The sequence below is a fragment of the Macrobrachium rosenbergii genome, chromosome 51 (genome assembly GCF_040412425.1).
Source record: "Macrobrachium rosenbergii isolate ZJJX-2024 chromosome 51, ASM4041242v1, whole genome shotgun sequence".
In the NCBI taxonomy this organism is placed as follows: domain Eukaryota; kingdom Metazoa; phylum Arthropoda; class Malacostraca; order Decapoda; family Palaemonidae; genus Macrobrachium; species Macrobrachium rosenbergii.
The window spans coordinates 21,780,245-21,801,179 of NC_089791.1; the positions used below are offsets into that span (position 1 = coordinate 21,780,245).

Genomic DNA, 20,935 nt, shown 5'->3' on the forward strand with positions numbered 1-20,935 from the left:
TCAGAAGCAATGGGTGCCAGAAAGTTGCCACTATTATTGTTACTGCATTGTAAGTGAAGACACTGGCAGGTATATTGCAAGAAATTGAACTAAATGGGGATCAAGATTAAGTTACGAGGTTTCTTGGAGACACATGATGCACATGACCTAATGTTAACTGCAGATTCAAGGGAGGTTATAGAAATATCTAAGACGAATGGAACTGAAAATCATTACAAGCAATACAAACTTTCGGTGAAGCACAGAAGGCCCATAACAGAAAATGGTCTTATGAATGGTGCAGACTCTTAGGAGTAAATTAATTTATTTACTACCTTAGATGTCATAGGAGGGGTTGAGGATTGCGAAAGATAACTGAAGCTATTTTTCACTCACCCAAATTTGTAAGAGCAAATGAGGACCATATTTTGGAGAAAGAACGGGCCTCTGAAGAGGTAGAATGTTATCTTACTGGGAACACTAGACAGAGTTGTTGCAAGGCAGCAGTCAGAAAATTAGCGGTAACAGGTTGGATGAAGGGGACAGACTTGAAGAATGGCAAGGAGTCATAATCTCACACAAGTGAAATGCAGATTTGTTGCAATATAAGACGTTAAGACTTAGTGCAGAAACCGGCACTTTACCTTCTTTGGGCAAGGTTCTAAACAGGTGACAGCATTACAAAATGCTCAAGTTCACAGCAAAAGTGCATTGAGAAAAAAATTATAATTATGTTCTGAGGCTAAAATTGAGACGGACGAAGTGTGGATGCAAGGAGTGGTTGATATGAATGGAAGGATGAAAGCAAATTGTTGTTTAATCATCCATTAAGTAAACATTCATAACCTGTAGGGCAGGCCCAGTGGTATTCTTTAAATGACATTCATTTTTTCTTAGCTCATTAAAAATTAAACTAAAAATGAAAATTGATACAAGTTCCTGGTTGAAAATTGGACAGTCATTCAAGATGTTTAATTTATGTTCAGCATTCTGGGATTGGTCATGAAGGTTTTTCCAGGATCATTAAAAGGGTCCAAAAATCCGTTGTGAAAGCATTAAAAAAATGAATGCATGGACTACACAGGAAGTCACAGTGCACAGGATAGACGAGTGGAAACATCTCGTTTCAATGTATAAAGCTATCTAAATAGAAAATCATACTTGGGGCTGACGATGTTTACTCTAGTAACCTTCAGCACTTGGCAGTTCAGAAGTAGCAGCCATGTGTATTACAACCACTTCGATAAAAGTTCCCTGTAGAAGGTTAACTCTTTGAACATCGGTGCAAAGAAATGTGGAGTCCTCTCTGGTATGATTTATAATTTACTTTTAGCTGCATTTTCTGTTTGAAGCAATGATGACCTTATTTTATTGCCCCTCAAATTGTGGAATATATTTTAACCAATCTCAGTGTATGGCAGCCAGATATTTTCCCCAATTCTTTTGTGGAGAAAATTTCATTTGATAAAATACAGCTTTTAAAGAAAATAGTGATAAAAATTCTGTGCCATATTTGTAGGCTACTACAATTATGACAATTTATACAGGATTGATAAAAGCAATAATCGGATAGCCATGTTTCTACGGATGACTTCTAGTTTGATGCTATTATGGACTTCTAGTTTGATGCTATTATGGTCAAAAGCAGTTACAGGGTTTTAATCAAAGGCCCAACAGGGTCTTTTCCCCTGCCAAAATGAATATGGTCTTTGTACATTTTAAAACCAGACTCATTTGTCTCAAATTATCTTCCCCATAGGGCAGTTAAGACTGGCAACTTCTAAATTCATTACTTGCCAGTTGTTCCAAGAATCCTTCCAGAAACTGCCATATTAAAGTAAACTATACACTACCATAGTCTCTTCTTTGAAGAATATAAGTTGCGTGGAATGGGGAAGTGCAATTTTAAAAAGCTTTAACGTAACTGGGAAGGAGGGGAGTTAACTGTAACCAAGATATTGCAAAATGTACCTGTATACTGTATGGGGAAACCACGTGTCTAAGTGATTAGGGCAATGCTGAAATGTGATGCAATTAAAACATTTTCATAATTCACAGGGAAATGTGATAAAAGTGCTAGAGCACTGGGCAACACTGGGCAAGTGACCTACTCCCATACTTAAATTTGTTGTACAGGTTGGCTCAACATCCTTTAGTTTGTAATGATCAGAATTTTTATATCAAACTACTACATAGTGTATAAGTGACTGATAAATACAGTTATTTAGAAGCAAATTGCTTCATGAGCATACAGACTGTTCATTAATTAGATCTCAACATGGTTAATGGTTTCAGATTCAGTAATGTAAAACAAGATAAAAGAATAATCACTTGCCAAAAATTAAGAACACTTTTTGGAAGGTACAGTTATTGCAAAGATGCAGCATGCTTTACCTGAGGAGACTGATGCCCTCTGGTCTGTTTAAATCTATTACGTAACTGGGCTCCTCTAGAAGTCTGTCCCCAAAACTACACTTGTTGCTGAGGGACAAAACATGTTCAGGGTATGAAATGCACATCTGCTTTGCTCGGATTACCTCATGCCTTGTGTGCAGATCAGCCAAGGGTTGTCAAGAGGTAATGCATCAATTGCCAGAGCACGATTGAACTTTATGATAAAAGACTGTTCATAACATCCATCAAAAAGTTGCATGTGGTTAACTAAGGCTTTTTGGAAGCAAGCACTACTGCAAATGATGATTAAAATCCTCAGCAAAGGGTGTCATCCTGTTAATAGTTCATCATTAGTGCAACTCATAACAGGATTGTAAAAACCCTTAAGTTTCCACTATAGAACATCACATCCTTGATGCAGCCTGTTAGATCAAGGGGTGATGTGGAGCCAATATGTGAAGCCAGTCCTGAAGGATGAAAGGGGTGGAGGAGAATGAGCGTTAGGCTGGACCACAAACTTGGATCAGCTTTGTTCACCTGGGCCAAAGTTTGGCTTTCATGCATTGAACCACTTCATCTAAATTTACTGCCAGCCACGGAATTTGGTGGTTTAACCTGACAATATTTCAGTGAGCATTGATGGAATTAGGCAGTTTGCATTCCGAAAAATATCAGGGCGCACCCAATCTACAGCAGCACATTTTAGAGCACACTATCACAGATGGCACTGAATGTTTGTACATAAATATTAGTGATAACTTGTTGGCTAGGTTTCTATTATTAATAGGGCTGTAATTACCATATAGGAACACTATCTGATACTTGGAAAGGGGTACTGGTATTTTAATACAGATTTGATGCCGACTAGGCTAACCTGGCTAGTCCTTCATAGTAGAAAGCTTTGATGCCCAGTAGACAAGCTAGACCCCAGAACGTCTGGTTTAATATAAGAACCTCTTTTTTTTGGTTTTTCAAATCTTTGATTAAACTTCTAGCCAAAAGACGGTGACAATGATGCACACACAACACACACTAAGAACTTTCACCCATCATGGCTTAAAAGCACCACTGCAAATCTAGAGTAATGTTTTAATTTGCCCACCAACCTTTCCTAGGAGGAAAAATATAAAATTTTTACAAAAGAATGTTATGTAAAATAAAACTCGGTAGGTAACTGTAACACACTTTTATTGGTCAAAAGAATACAGTGGGGTGCTAGGGCATTAAAAGGACACAGTTTTGGAGTGTAGAAGGTTTTTATTGGTCAATTTCTCAATAAATTACACTCGGCCAGTGCAGCAAAATTGAGCAAAGTTGTGGACCTCCAAATAGAATAAAAAGGGGGGGAAAACCTTCATGTATATTTCCTTTTTAAAATAAAATCGAGAAAATTGTACCTGATGAAAAACAAAAATTCATTTCTAATTTATGCTTTCCATCACTGAAAATGTAATACCTTAAGATTTATGATACACCTTCCTGACAAAAATATATGGAGAACAAGTGTGAGACCAAGAGAGAGGAGCGAGAGAGAGAGAGAGAGTGACAGGAACTAATATACTAGTAGAAGTAGCCTGGCCTTACCTAAACAAACAGTATTAAGATAATGATAATTACGTGCAATAATTAATATTCTGTCCTACCCACCCACCCAACCCATATATCCCTCCCCCATTTGGCTTGGAATGAGCTGAACCTCTCAACACCACTGACAATCAAGAATGTAGGTCTCTGCCTTAAGAGTCCACAGTGTAAATAAAGTAATATTACTCAGAATACATCCTAATAAAAAAAATCACCCACAATCATGTATTGCAAAACCACGTGTTAACTAAACTCATCTCGGAACATCACATAATAGAAATAACCATAATATGATTATAAATAACACACCAGGAAGCACCATTCATTCAGTTATATTAATAAAACTATGTATGGAGAATAGCGTCAATCATAAGAATTGCTAGGAAAAAAAAAAAAAAAAAAAAAAAAAAGGCATCTCCATCAAACAGAAATTATAATGCAAGGAGAAAACCGTAATTAATAAATGTCCTTGCACTAAGCAAGGACAATGGTAGCATAATAATAATAATCATAATCATAATAAATGATATAACTACGATACGCAATAATCCACGAGGATACATATATGGACATATGTACATATACCATTAACTATATATGGTTATACATGTAAAGATATATGTATGGGTATAATCTAAATTATCGACTACATTTACCTGTTTGTCGCGTGGTGATTGTGTATCTTCTTCCTCCTTATCACTGAATAGCCTGTAATGACACTAATATAGGCCACAAATATAACAAGACATTCATAAATATAGCCCCCAAATAAAGCAATGGGCAAATACGGTATATAAATTTCTTTGGCAAAGGAAAATAATATAATACTAATAATAATCATAATAATGACAACAATAGGCATATCAATGGTAATAACCACCTGTAAAAGGATGTTAGGAAATCACACGAAAATTCCGAATATCGCCGACAATACAAAAAATAAAAACGAAAAACCAAAAGAAACACAAGGGGTAATTTTCCTCAATGGAATATAGAATCTTTTCCATGGCTTAAAAATAAGATACGGAAAGAGTAAGAATGCACATTCTGAGAGGTCAGCGAAGCCCACCCTAGCTACCCCGGTCAAAACTGTTTTGAGATTTTCTCCCTAACCACAGCAATAAAACCTACGATTACCTTGTACAAGATATACTTCTTTTTTTCTTTACAATAGGCATAACTATTATAGAAAGATTAAACCAAGTGGCATATTATATACAGAATTTGATCAACAAAAAATATTGAGTTAGCAAGAAGAGCCCTTCAATACAATAGCAGGTATTAGCAACTTGAAAGCGTTTCGTGCCGCAATAAACCCTTCCCTCAATCGGACACAATGGAAACCCACTCTTCTAATGTAGGACGATTGCACCTCTTCAGTCCAGTCACCCTAATCTAAAAGTTTTCTTTCTAGTCCAATCCAGTGAAGGTTTATCACTGCCCGATACCCCTAAATTGACAAGAAAATCATTTTACATCTTGATGTTTTTAAATGTTGCAGCTTCACACACACCGATCCTTATGAATATCATCTCATATCGGGGGGTACATCATGACATCACGAATTAAGTATCGTAACATGTGAGATACATTGAGTCCGTAACAACCCACAACTGAAGTCTTCAAGGCAACAACAATTGGTCTGAAAAAGATAAATCACACTTTGTTCTCTCAAATTTATTGAGGGTTCCCTGAAATGAAATGGTTAGTGATTTTCCTTAAAAAAACTTTTGACACTTACCAACTTCCAGAAACCTACCATCACTCCCACCATCATATCACCTCCTCTTGCCAATCGTTAACGGTGTCGGCAAAAAGATCACATCTGGTCAACCACTCATAATACCACCATTCCGTCATCAGCAGGATTGCCAATCTTATCCAAGACTCGTTGTGGGTCAGGTAAGAAGGTCAGAGGATGTTATCTTGTTTGCAGCAAGATGCCAGCCCAACCAGCCAGCAAGGTACTTCAGTGCAGCCATGCTACTGTACTACTAATATTTACATGTTTCATTGACCTTACTTTTGAACTGTAGCAAAAATTTAATGATGAAAAGCAATAAGCAGTTAACTTTCAAATAAAATAAAAAGGAATTAGGTCTGAGCCAACTTGTCATAAAAAATAATGTATATGGCAAATGCAAATTTAAAGTGGATCCAATTCACCTCAAATTAATTCTTAATCCTAAAACTGAGATACACATCAAATCCTTTGCTTGATGAGATCACACTGGAGAAATAAGGAAAAGACCTGAAAATTCATTTTTTTTTTAAATTCTACACATACTCGCTTTCGTTTGTCAGCGCACAATCATACAAGTGCATCTAATACTTCTCCTTGCGACAGCAACACTGAGTACAGTAATACGAATTAGTTTTGTAGGACATTACTAAACGACCACGGAGTTAGCCAAAGTACTGTGTATGGTTTTATAAGAGATGTAAAAAAAAAAAAGAAGAAGCTGGTCACTTACTAGATGGACAGCTAGGTGGAGTTACCATAGGGGACATTTTCTATCTGAATTCTCATTGATAATTTTCTATTTGAATTCTCAAATAATGGTCTTTTATTTTCTGAACCTTACTACAGCCTGTCATCTTGTTGCTTCTGTTTACAATCTTAAAACTGCAGGTTTCCTCTCATCAGACACACAAATCATCTTGATTTTTTACATTTTTATTTTTCTCCAGCCTCTGAACACACTTACCAGTAACTGCACTGTAATATATTCATCCCACTGTACTAAGACACTGATTCTTTGCAGGACTTTATCACATATCTGCTCCTATAGATAAGGATAGGCTTTATTCTCAAAATATTTGCTGGTTAACTTACTGCTGTTACTCCTTTAAGAGCAGCGTCTTTATCTTTGTTTATTAAGGAATTCCAGTGTTGCTTCTCATTTTCTTTTGAGTTGTATTCTATACTCAAAACCAATTTTGTCCATTTCAACAATTCCAAGTTAGTCACCTCACATCAGTATACTCTAAGGTCAGAACACTTCCTCACTACCTTCTAATATTTTACTCTTGTGGTTTCCCTGAGGTTATGTGGACTGTCATCTTTTTTGCATCTTCTTAATAATCTTGCTTTCAAATATTCTTCCAACTTCTACCTCTTTCGACATTTCACCTTGGACCAATAATTAAATTCCATATCCGCTTGTACATATTTCTTCAATGCTTTATGAAAGAAATGCTGACAACAATGATTCTACATAAAATTCTGTAGAATCATAATTCTGCAAAAATTGCTGTCACCTTTTAATATCCCTCAAACAAGAGTTTAATTTATTTTCTCTACCTGTGGTTGAGGATACGCTTTCATCAGATTTTTCTGTGTAATCCAAACATTTACTAACTAAAAACAAGGCCTCTACATGAACACAAAGGAACTTGTGTGTATGCACATATCCCATTAGGAACATGAGCTTTGACAAGTTATCCTTCCTTTTAGAAAACTATTCACTCAAAAAACTGTCCCCATTTTCCTTCCTCTAGCAATTCACTATTTCACAGCCTGCCTTGATATTGTTTTCTTATTTTCCGATAGTTTTACCCTACCACTAACTCCACGAGATGAAAGTATGCATTCAAGTCTTAACACTGCTTGCATGATTCTGTTGCGAGGTGCCAGCTAGGTTGAAGCAGAAAATCATTTCCTAGACTGACCAAAACTTCAACCAGTTCTAGTTACCACTTCACCAAACTGCTTTGTACACTGAAAAGCTTTCTGAAAAACAGCTACCAATTACTAATGAAAGTTTAACACACCGGCAGTCTAAAGCTTACAACATAAAAGCAAAAGGCATTGGACTGACTGGGACCCATCTTCACCTACATAGTTTGAATAACTGTGCTCAAATTGGTCTGAAAATTAATAAGGGGTCTGGACAAAAATATCTGCTACAAACAGTTCTATACACTGGCTACGAGTAAGAAAAAATGACCATGGCTGCAAACATTACATGAATTGCAGTCAAAAGCACAAAAATAAGCTTATTCATTAAGAATGCACATCCCACCCGCCCCTAGGCATAAAAAAAAAAAAAAAAAATGCGGGCTTATGTAATTATATTTATCACCAGAGAGAGAGAGAGAGAGAGACTTAATGACGGCCTACTAATATTAACATTGATGGTTCAATTAAAAATATGCTATTGAAGTCAATAAAATATTTAAACTATGACCTCTATAAAAGATTGTACTGTACCACAGTTCTAGTAAAATGTGATAAAATTAACTTGAGGCAATTGGAAATTAAAAAAAAAAAGGGGGAAAAAATATAAAACCCATAAAGAGACTCAGAACTAACACCACCTGAAAAAATCAAGACCATTAGTTTACAAAGACTCACCTGCTCATAAAGTTCCTCCGGATTGAACTATAACTAACGATCCCTAGTATCCCTGGTTGTATGTTGGATTATACATTGGGGTCACCGTTGGGCCACCACCTGGAGGACCGCCTGCACCACCCTGTAGAGACAGACAACTTCAGAGCTAAACCAAGTACTGTTCCTTCAATTAGTGTTATACATTATGCGAGGCTGCCTATAATATAGCAACAGCTTTCTTGTTTCATTTACACAACATAAATCAAATTTATTCTTCAAGCTAAAAACAGTCTTCCATTTTATTAAGCTGAACCACAAATGAAAAATACCCATGAAATTAATTTTCATGCAATTCATGTCACAACAATCTGCCACACTTGAAACATCCTGCACTATCTTAACCTTTAAATTAACATTTTAACTCTTACTTCATTACGGCAAGAAATTCCTCTTAATATGGGGATTAAAATACTTCATTGGTATCCTAATCCTTCTTCCCAATGTAATACCACGTAAGGTTAAAGAAAAATTTCAAAACTAAACTTTACTTGTTACTGTAAAAACAAATTTTGATACAAAAGGATGATTTGGCAACAACCTAGTATTGAAATACACGTTTCTAAACTGGGATTCAGATTAAACATTTTACATTATACAAATGTCTAGCATTAAAACAGCCAACTGTGAAACAATTTCTGAATTCTCTCTGAACCAAAGGCTCACTATTCACACTACATAAACATTCCAAGGTCAACTCACAAATATGTAGACAGACACAGCGTGAAAGAAAAAAAAAAAAAAAAAAAAAAAAAAAAAAACAGAACTGGAACTAAAATGAACATGTTCTACAAAACCATACACTACAGTCTCAATGTGTTATTTCTCTAAAAACTTTTATTACCTGGCCTCTATTTTATCTCACCTCATAAAGATGTCCATTACAAGAACTAGAGTTTTTTTTTTTTTATAAATGAGAACTTGATGAAAGAGAAAGACCACTTTGAATTTAATTCTACATCTTCCCACTTGAAATGTTAAAAATTCCACACTCAAATACTGCACTTTGAATATTTACAATTAACCAATCAATGCAAGAGAGCTGTTGCTTAATTCCAGGCTACTACAATGCAATACAATGATTTTTCTACATTTCTGCTCACTAGCGTCCAACACACACCTCATGCAGACACCCCAACTCATGACCTAGAAGAGCCAAAGTTGAGCTATAATCATCACAGGATATTGAAAGCAATATTAGATAATACAGTACAGCAGTCTGATATAACCGCATTGAAAAACAGCCAATAGGGTGCTGCTATTATCCTGGCATTTAAAAAAATAAATAAAAGGCAGTTGACAACTTTCAGAAAGGCTGTATCTGAAGTCTCTGCGGTAGCTTTAGTCGATGCTAGACCACTTCTGTAATCAGAAGCTCATTAGAACACATACAATATTAATGACCTCAAACAATGCATCCTGTAAAGGAGTAAGTAGTTCACGAAGACATGACTTAAGTGTATATTACTCCCCAATTACTAACCTTAGCAGCTTTTAATTGCTGCTCAATTTTATCAGCTTCAGCGTGCATACCCTGTGACCGGTAGTACTCAATCCATTGTTGAGAGTAGTCAGTCATCCCACCACTTGACTGCTGCCCTGGGCCTTGGCCGTTCACCGCTGCTGCTGCCGCCGCCGCCGCTGCAGACGCAGGACCTCCTGGGGCTCCTCCCAGTTGGTGGGGGGCATTGGGGACAGCTGGGGCCCCACCCACTCCTCCCTGGCCCAACAAACCACACTCAGATCACTCCAGTTCAATTACCATGACTAAGAACCTACCTTCACCCTTTTTTTTTTTTCCCCTCCCTCACATTCACTCAATCTCCCTTCCACTCTTTTGAGTTGCCTAGTGTTGAAAGGCACATTTCCACTGCATGATGTGGTATATATATTAAAACATTTCAAAGATTATGCTAATGACATATTAGCCCATTTCTACACAGTCTTTCTTAGGAGTTCTTGATGGAAAATAAGCAAGCACTTTAAATGTCAGTGTTTTATGTCCTAATCTCCCTACAAAACACAACACAACACAGCCTCTTACACAGCTAAACCAATAGCTAAAAACAGTCTTCATGGGTAATAGTCGAGGTTTCCTTATGGGTATTGGTAATTAACTAAATAGCATTAGTGACATTGATTTGATTACTATATGTAAAATAGAATTCTGGAGAGAAGTGTGCCTGACTGCAAGGTATGAAATTATAAGAACCTTCTGTGAACAATAAATACCTAAGATTTGCCAATAATTATTGCTATACAGTGCAGGCAGTGCCTGGTTATCGGCAGGGGTTCCGTTCCCGACAGCGTGACGATAACCGAAAATCGGTGTTAATAGCGCCAATCCCCGGTTATCGGCACCGATAACCAGGAACTGGTGTAGAAAATCCAGTTATCGTCGTCGCTAGACAAGCGCCGCAAAACCGGGTCGCCGATAACTAGGGACTGCCTGTAATATGCTTTAGAAACCTCATTATGGAATTTCTGATAAAGTCCCTGGATCATCTAGGATTATAACTTTCCTATAGCTCAAGATGAGAAGAAACAGGAGCACCACCACTAACTGCACTGTCTAGCCTCCTAGGTAACTAGATATAATTTCAAGAATAAGTAAGCTAGACCACTGAATTAATACAACTCTCATTAATAAATCTCTAAACATTAACAAACAGGCAAAATGAGTTTTAGGATGGACAAAATTTGTTCTTATACTCCCATATTGTTATATTGTCTGAAAACTTGAGTCAAGTATAAAGCTTCCTCTTGAACTCTCATTAATAAATCTTTAAAGATCTAACACATAAGCAAAATGAGTGTTAGGATAAACAAAATATATTTGCTGAAAACAAGTCAAATATAAAGCTGCTTCTGCAATCTGGGATTGGGCCAAATGCATGAGGAACACCTTTATTATCCAACTTGAGACCTAATTTATCAGATTCATTACTACACTAAGTTCAGATAGAAAAGGATCAGTAACAGGACCAGGTGTTGTAATGATCTAGCTGGCAGTAACAGTTTTAGTGGCCTTATAAAAATGTTTGGTTCCCTAAACACCAGAGAGAGAAGAGAGAGAGAGAGAGAGAGAGAGAGAGAGAGAGAGAGAGAGAGACTTCCTTTATCCTTTGTTCCAAAACTATAAGAACTCCTCACTGTATAGAGATAGCAACATCCATCAAGTATATAACATGTTACAACAAAACACCACACCATCCATGGGAAAGATATAATTCATAACTGGCTCAAAACTACAATTACTTTGCAATTAAGTGCATGAACAAATTAAATTTTGTCTGAATTAAGCTAAGTGAATGCTCAATTTTGTCAACTAATCAAACCAGTCAAACCTTTTTATAAGAATCTTTAAACGTTACTTTAATTTCCAATGCAATAACCAAGTAGTGTTCTCTTTGCAAATAAACATACATTTACATCATACTTCACCTCAACTTGCGCCGGATCCTCAAATTCTTTACCATAACGGTTTTCCCGGAAGACAACCAAGTCTAATACTGACCTTCTCTTACAGTTCTTACATTATATCTACTATACCTTTGCGCAGCCCAACAATACTGTTTGGTATGCCTGGCCTACTCAAAACAAAAAGCAGTGGAAAATTCTGACTGGCTATGATGCCACATCAGAATAATAGTCTCAAATTTCTCTGGTATGCTGTCACACAGGAATGCCCCAAAACCCTTACAAAAGTCTTGGTATACAATAGCTGTTCATACATGCTTTGACCATGACACCTACAGCTAAATATATTTCAAGTTATAAACCCACTGGCATAGAGAGTTCTGCTGGATCAAAAGGTTAGACCTGTAAATTGCTAAAATATAACCAACCAACAAGGCAAGTTACCTTAAATAAATGGGAACAGCAAACAATAAGTGGGGTCGGGATACAAAATACTTTTCTATGTTAAGAAAATTTTAAACTATTAAAAGGTAAACAATGATAAACTGCCTTCACAACAGTTTCATTATACCACTATGGGAAATACAAAAAACAACCATATCACTTGCTCAAGTCTAATACCTCATCACTTGTTCCTTATCTAACTTACATGTGCACTGACAAAACTACTGTAGCTCTCAATGTAGAAATTCCCCAACTGCATTTGGGAAAGGGTGAAAAAACATTTAGGATGAAAGGACATAATTATCAGGTAGTTTAATCATAACACTAAAATTCTCATCTCTCGGGCTGGCCACGTGATAATGTAGTTACATGAAGCAAAGAAACCTTAAATTAAACTGCATCAAATCCTGGAGGGCAGCATAGTAATAAAAAAAAAATCAAGGCATATACAATGACTACACAAAATATTAACATGTTCCACTTGACAGGCTTCCATTTTATATTAAATTCAATCAAAAGACATTAGTGCACAGCAAAATAAACAATCTTAGGGGAAAATTTAAATTAAGGAGATTTATGCTTAACTGCTGACAATGGCTGATATACTGTTTATCTGTATATCTGGAACATTCCCATGACACAATCTGCAATTTTAAAAAATGGTGAGTAACAAAAGCATTGTTATATTGATATGAGCGACACAATATACAAATGATCCTGTCTTTGAAAAATGTTATGCCTGAATAAAAAAAGAATGAAACTATTTAATAGTTATTATTAATACCATACCACCTAAGTAACATTCTTAGCTCAATACATAATATATCAATTTATATAAAAAATACCAATGCAAATGTCTAGGACACATACCAAACTTATTTTTTGGAAAAAATAAATGCTCCATTTTCTCTTCATTTTCCAATATGCTAGTTCTATCCCATTGGTATTATAAGACAAAATCCACTTACGATACACCCGCTGAATAGTATGCAAGGGAAGGTCAAAGAAAGCTGGAATTTCTGTGTAACCTTCTAATCATTACAGTCAAACCAAACAACGAGGACCTTTACACCTACTTTAAAGAAAACTAAGACTACTAAGTCTATATTTATTGACTAATGGGAAACGAGCTATAATAACCAGAAGACACTTGGCATTGCATCACCAATACACCATCTAATCTCACAAACTATAGTGTTCAACTGTCTGACAATTCTTCATTAATCAATTTTGCATGGCCAAAAAAACACCTTCCTAAAGCTGCCCACGAGTAAAATATTAATTCTGTAATCATTGTTCATTGTATGGTGAACAATTCAGGTTCAAAATATACAGGACAGAACCCTTGAAAAACTACAATTAAAATTAAAAATTAAAAACTAAACACTTTTTGGTTAACTTTTCCTTCAGTACAAAATGACAAAACTTTGCAGAAACACATCTTAAAACACTTGATGATTAAAGGGTTTTATATACTGCATTATAATTATTAGAGCTTGCCCCAAAGGATTTGTTCATTCAGTTACAAAGTCCAAATGGTTGAACAATTAAGTGGGAGGAGACCAGATGAATTGTAAAAACAGACAGGAATGAAGCTGAAGACTAAACATATGCCACAAAGAAACTCTAGAACCATCTACAAAGCATCAAGCAACCCACAAGCTCAGTATAGGTGGTAAGCCCCCTAAAAGGGGATGCAAGCGCTTAAATAGCAGTGTTGAAAAAATATACCGATGTATCACAAACTAAAATTTTAAGGTAATACGTGTCTACAAGAACTTCCATGCCTTACTTCCATTCAATACAAGCAAGTCCAGTTCAAGACAATTTTTTCTTCTTTTTATTAATGAATACCATAAACACATCATGGATTTCAACTAATACAATTCGTCATAAGTCATCAATTTAGTCCATATGTGAATATTATATATACTTCATTTATAGGATTTTTTTTACTTGACCTATTTATAAAGGGCCATTCAACTTGACAATCTAAAATTGACCAATTCTCTCTTATTTTTGCTTTAGATTAATTTTCCTAGTTGCAATACTCGACTCCCCTCGAGTCAGTTCATAATTTTTCCAGCTGTTCCGAGTGTCTCAGACTTGCAATGCAATTTTTGTAGTAAGTTATTGGTTTTTAACTTGTGAATTATTGTGATTTACATACTATTACTAGTGATTTTCCTTATGGCAGTGAGCTGCAAAATTAGTGCAAGTCAGTGTGAGTCTGGCAAGTTAGCCCTAGCATTGTGTACTTCCATAGGTTTGTTTTTGGATGCGTTAGGTTCTTTAACATGCCTTGGCCCACTTGACCAGCCTGGGCAAACTTTTATTCAATCCTATCTGCACTATAAAAATATATATATATAAAAATTTTTTTTTCTGGATCGGGTCCCGTGTCAGCCGGTGAAAAGGTCCATTCAGCACTTATTTCTAGGTAATTCAGTTGCTAGATACCAGAGAAAGCTAAATGAAACGCTGGAGTTACTACCCCCGGAGCGAGCTCCATTAGATGGAGTCGTGTATGGAAAAGGGTGAACTATATAAACACGGAACCTTATCCTATAGAGATCCCAAAGTCAAAAGTCCCACCGAGAGGTGCCGTTACAAACCCATGCACCACTCGCGGACTGTACACAAAACACCGCTAGCCGCATTCCATTTCAACAAGCACCTTTGGTCACATGTGATTTTGTTGTGCTCTTTATTTTGTGCCTTTTTGCATCGTTATGGCATCCTCACAAGGTCTTTCTCCATCAAAGTTGAGTACCAGTGTTTGGTTGTTGTTTGAGGCAATTGAGGCTCCGTATTTCCCTTTAGTTTAGTAATTAAGGGTATTTATAGCGCCCATCTCGATCTCCTCTCGCGGCCTCACGTGCCCTCCCTGGGAAGGTTAACGGTCTTGGGTCGCCTTGTTTTTCAATCTTTTTCACTGTTCTTCTTCATGCTTAGGATGTATTTCCTATTTGTGATGCCCAATTTAAGTGATTTTGATTGATTTATTTTATTCTGTGTCCCTTTGCTTCGGGAAGGAGGGCCTATTAGCCTCTTTCAATTCCATAACATGGCTATTTTGCCCCCCTCTTAGCCTGGGAATTTTCGCCTCTTATCAATTCCATAACATGCCTTATTTTTGCCCTTCACTTCTCTTAGCTTCTAGGGAATTTTATTTTCATTGGTACTGTTAAGATTATTTGTTTCATTTTACCCTTGTGTTCGGATGCATTTGATATATGTTGATTATTATGGATATTTCTTTTGTCAGAGAAGCGGCCATTTCCCTTCACGTCCATATCGGGTTGGGTCTGGTCTTCCTCTTATATAAATCTACTATTAGTTTTTATCCATTTATCATGGGTTGGTTGTTAGCTTTAGTTTTCCCCATCCCTAGTTTATCATGGGCGTTGAGGCTATAGCCCCCTTTTCTAGGAAAAAGGGGGTGTGTCGGTCATGCGTGTTAAATGCGCATGACCCGTCATTGTGTTTGTGTGCGTTTTTCCAGTATGGCGCTCTCCTTAAGTTTTGGCTGGGGTCTTTTCATCTTACGTTTTCCCTCTCCCTGTTTTGACTTTTGGCGTGAGGCTAATAAGCCTCTTGGTTAAGCTGGAATAGCGAGGATGTCGCGTAGCCTACCTAGTTCTGTCATTTCTTAAGGTTAGTTTCCAGCTTCTGGTTATGTCGACACACCCTTACCCCTCCCCACCCAAGTGCTCCCTCTCCCCTTGATTCGTTTTCAATCTAGTTAACTTTTCAAGGCTTGGGAGCATTTCTATCCTTTTAGCCTATAGCCTGTGTCCCCTTCCTCTGCATTGTTTGGCCTGCCCATGGTACGGTCTCTGACCTTACCAGGCTTTACCCCTCTAGGGGCTGTGGTGGCCGGGGGTGCTTTCCCCTCTCCCGTCCACCATCTTTTGGCCTTCTTTGCCCCCCCCCCCTCCTGACCATGGAGGTTGTTCCTTCCCCTCTCCTGTTTCTCTCGCGCTCGCTGGGTAGCTATCTCAGCCAGCGAGTGGACATGAGGGCCCGGAGCGCCCGGAGTGTGCGATCCCACTCTCTGGTCGCTTCTTTACGGTTCTTCCTCCTGGTCTGTTCATCCCTCCTTTCCTTGCGTCAGGGCTCTTTTCCTCCGGCGTGTCTTATTAGACGGCACTCCGGTTTGGATGTATTCTCGAGGCCAGTTAGTGTTTTCTACCTGACTGTCTTCGTGTCCGGGCCTTTGACGTTTCCCTTCTTTTAGCTAACTACTGTCCGCTATACTGTTATCCGGGGCGCATTCCTTGCTTCCCGCTCCGGCGGTTCTAGTGTTTACCGGTCACATACCACCGTTATCGCTAGTCTCAGAATTTGATTCTCTCACAGATCCTATACTTCATCAAACAGGCTAATCCTGACTCAGTCCCAAGAGTCCATGATATTAGGGCTGTGGCCACCTCCATTAACTCCTTCCATTACATGAATTTCACAGATCTTACCAAGTACACTGGTTGGAAGTCACCCTTAGTTTTCAAACGGCACTATTTGAAATCTTTAAAGCCCTTAAATTCTCAACAGTTGCGGCAGGGAATGTTGTCCCTCCCTCTAGAACCCTTTCTAATTCCTAGTCAATTCTTCCTCCACTGCCTCAGTTATCCCCTTACAGTTATTTCAGTCAGGCATGCCTTGATCTTGTCCCCTGACCGTGTTATCTGTATTTTTGTCCAAGTGACATTTATGTTTATGTTATAATGTTTACAGTTTTGTATAATTAATTTGTTTAAGTATATTTTTACATTGTCATGTTAATTTTAAGCTCCCACCAGTTCCAATTGTACATTACTTGTTATTATTGCTAGCAATTAAATTGTTCGGTGGACCTTTGGTCTTCTGTTCCCCTTACTTTTTGTTATCTCTTAAAGTATAAAAATGATATTTATTTCTCTGTTAATTTTTCACCGGCTGACATGGGACCCGATCCAGAAAGGGATTTTGACAAAGGAAAAATCTATTTCTGGAGAGGGGACCCAAATATCTGATGACCCACCTATCGTGTGTTGTCTCCCCCCATAGTAAACATCATTCTAGTGGGGTGGTGCTTTCATGGAATGCGGCTAAGCGGTGATTTGTGTACAGTCATGAGTGGTGCATGGGTTTATGCAGCACCTCTCGGTGGGACTTTTGACTTTGGGATCTCTATAGGATAAGGTTCCGTGTTTATATAGTTCACCCTTTTCCATACACGACTCCATCTAATGGAGCTCGCTCTGGGGTTTCATTTAGCTTTCTCTGGTATCTAGCAACGGAATTACCTAGAAATAAGTGCTGAATGGACCTTTTCACCGGGTGACACGGTCCCCTCTCCAGAAATAGATTTTTCCTTTGTCAAAATCCCTTTTTAAACAGACCTTTGTTAAAATGCACTAAAAAGTACAATATTTTTTTGAGACATCAGGATTTTCTTCGAATTAATCATGTCTACAAAAATAAAAGCATGGGTGCAAAACATGGAAGCAAATGCTACAGGAAATTAAAAAAAATATTTCTTCACTTGTAGTATTTCCTTCCGCGTTTGGTGCCCAAGCTTTTATTTTTGCAGACATGATTAACTGTAAGAAAATCTTGGTGTGTCTGAAAAAATTACTTTGTACTTTTTAGTGCATTTTAATAAAAATGTAAAAAAAAAATTTTTTTTTACTTTATACCTTCTAGTTTTGACACAAATTGTAACCAATTTATGATTTTAGCCAACGAAATTGAAAGTGATGTCCTGTCAGACCAAGGAAGGTTTGAAAAATCCATACAGTTATTAACTTATTCAAGAGAGTCAGAGGTGTGAAAAATCCGAAGATCTTCATACAAATCCTGAGATATTGTGAAATGTCACTCCTACCTCCTGATCACGTATGGTTGTATTGTCACTGGGATTGAGTAACTGTGCAAAAAAAGTTTTGACCGAAACAGACAAAGTTAAATAAATGCACGTAAAAAAAATGAGGGACCTAAACTCAGTGCCCATCATGCTGCAGGCAGCAGTGTTCTATGTAATTTTTGTGTAAGAAGTGCAACGGCTTAGTCAATGGATCAAGTGGTTTTGCTTCAATCAGAGGTGGTCATAACACTCCAAATCTTTCTACAGATGTTCCTTCAGGTTTTACAGCTTTCTGATACATATCCATGTCTCCTTCATCCTTCAGGTTTTACAGCTTTCCAATACATATCCATGTCTCCTTCATGAGTGCTGCCTGTTAAGGAATTAATTTTTTGAACGATACCTCTCATGCCATGCCTCCCCCTCTGGTACAGTTACAGGGTCATCACCATGCTAAGAGGAGGAAGAACCAAGCAGGCTCTCCCTTTCACAGCACTGTCACAACTGTTTACTATGATTCCCTCCTGGGAGGAATTCATCACTCACCCAGCGTGCAAAATTGAACCTTAGAGTGACCAGAAACAAATGAAAAGGAATAGGGAGGTTACTCCAGAAAAAGGAGGATACTTGAATTAATCAACGACTTCCTCTGTCCTCTCAAATTAAATCTGTTCCATCACATGCCTATTTCTGTGGAAAAGCTTTTGCTGAACAAACTTGCATTAGTCTCAACTTGCAATTTGTTATTTGTTTCATTCTACTCTGTCACTTGTTTTTTTTTTTCTTTCCCCTTCATAGTTTACATTTAGCAATTTCCCTGTTGGGTCCTTTACGCTTGTAGCATTCTGTTTTCCCGACTTGCATAGCAGCTTGTTTTGGAATAACAACATGGAACTCCCACTCACACCAGCTTCTAGTGGTCATGACTGCATATCCTCTCCCTCACATATTTACTCCTGTTCATGGCACAAAACCCTGCTTCACTCTATTTCTATATGATTTCTAGGGATGCCATTTTCAAGGTTTTGCAGTGTCTCCAATACTATCACACTCCTTTCATTTGTAGTTATTGTCGTGTCTTCAACATTGAATTTTTACTGCTTATGAAACGTTTACCTATTTTTAACTGCAAAACTGGGTGCTGGTGTACAATGTCTTCTTGCCTGCCTCAGGTGAGATTTTATATTTCACGCCATGCAGTTTGAGCGAATTTTTCATGAAAAAGTTCCAACATCTTGAATAGACCATAAATGACTTTTGCCAACTCGTGGCAACACTAACACCTTGGTCCAAGGGACGGGGAGGATCAGTGTGACATGAGATTTCATGGGGGAAGTGTACCACATCTCCATGTCCGAGGCCATAATATACCCAGGGATTGGAGTTGGTTTTAGTTCTTATTTTTTTACAAAGTACATCAGCTATAATTGTAATTCTGCAAACTAAAGCATAAAGAAATATTAGAAAAATTCCTGTATACCTAAAAGGTACTGGATCTCCCCTTTCCAGTACATCTCACAAATATTCTATTGATATTTGTTGAGAGCTGTAATTGCAATTGAAAAAAAAGTAACTTGCTAAAATGTACCTTTTTTTCTTGGAAAAGAGGCCCCCTCACAGGGTTGGAGATATTCACTTTCAACTTCCCATGTAAGGTATAGAAATTTTGTTAGAAATATTTCCTTACACCATGTGCATTTACATATCTTCCTCTGTGCACTGATATGCTTTTTATTTTTAAATTGGCCAACCTTAAACTTTACCTGGTCTAGGGGTGTTGTTAATGTATATTTTAGCTCAACCTATAAAGTTAATCTCTCTCACTTCTGTTACGAACACCTTAAATTCTCCAATGTCTGCCTGAACTGGTTACCCAACTTTCTTCATATCTGACTGTTCAATGCCTTCTTCCACTTGTTCTTTCCAGTTAATACACTTATGACCTGCTTATTTCCAAGCAATTTTTGTGTTCGCCCTAGTGTATTTCCCTCTAAGCAATCTACACTGTGCCTCACCATACTTGCAAAGATCTATCTGGCAATGCATGTAGCTCATTGTCTTCTTGTTCGGATCAGGCATGTTGACTTTACCAGGCCTTCAAGATATGCCAATACTTTGTTACATGAACAGTGGTACCACTTTGCTCAGGAGAGAACATATGTCTCCTCGGATTCCTTGATCTTTGGCTTTTCTTCAGTGCCCTTAGCCAATGCTGTCTAGGTACAAAAATTTTGTTATACAAGTTAATCCTGCACATTTTCCTAACAACATAAATCATCACTCTTTAGGCCATTCTTGATCACTATTTTTTTACTACCATACAGCCGATCGAGACTACAGGTCTAACCCAAAGCCAAATCAAAAGTACTTCAAAGAAGGCATCGTGCTTACCCCATACAAAAATGGGAAAAAGCACGTTAAAAGAAGAAGAAGAAGAAGAAGAAGAATTCATTACTCCATGATGACCAACATTTACTAAAATTTAGGGATTTTTGAGATATAAAGATCCAGGACAGGAATGGTTAAATTCAATCTAGTTACAGTAGTTGCATCTTTGGATGTTTTATCACCATTTTAAATCCTTTAAAGCCAACAAAACCAGGAACCCTGCGCATTGCAACCTTGAAAGAAAATTCAAATTGTATAACACTCATATTTTGATATGTATCCTTTGCTATGACCACTTATTGAGAATCAATTTTCAAGACAAAGTTTAGAATGCCTTCAAAAACATATCAGCTACTAAGGCTTTTTTGTGGCTGTTTAATTTTTGCAGATTGTAGATAAGAATGGTTACTATATGAAAAAAGTAAAAAATGAGCCAAAGTTTCTTCGGCAATTGAGTTTTCTGTACAGCACATAATCAAGGCCAC

The 20,935-nt window shown here is 37.4% G+C and overlaps 1 protein-coding gene across 38 annotated transcripts in view; it reads right to left on the reverse strand.

Annotated features, from left to right (window-relative positions):
- Nucleotides 1–3,544: 3,544 nt before the first annotated feature.
- Nucleotides 3,545–20,935, reverse strand: part of Psi (P-element somatic inhibitor) — a 70,359-nt gene continuing 52,968 nt past the window's right edge. For 24 of the 38 annotated variants that reach the window (XM_067094969.1, XM_067094956.1, XM_067094983.1 and 21 more), the window contains 3 exons: nucleotides 9,834–10,070; nucleotides 8,315–8,435; nucleotides 3,545–5,599 (listed from right to left, as the gene is read on the reverse strand). In XM_067094969.1, the coding sequence (XP_066951070.1) occupies nucleotides 8,358–8,435; nucleotides 9,834–10,070 (315 nt within the window). In that variant the 3' untranslated portion in view covers nucleotides 3,545–5,599; nucleotides 8,315–8,357. The remainder of the gene's footprint in view (nucleotides 5,600–8,314; nucleotides 8,436–9,833; nucleotides 10,071–20,935) is intronic. The other 14 variants (XM_067094977.1, XM_067094985.1, XM_067094986.1 and 11 more) reach the window with 1 other exon arrangement.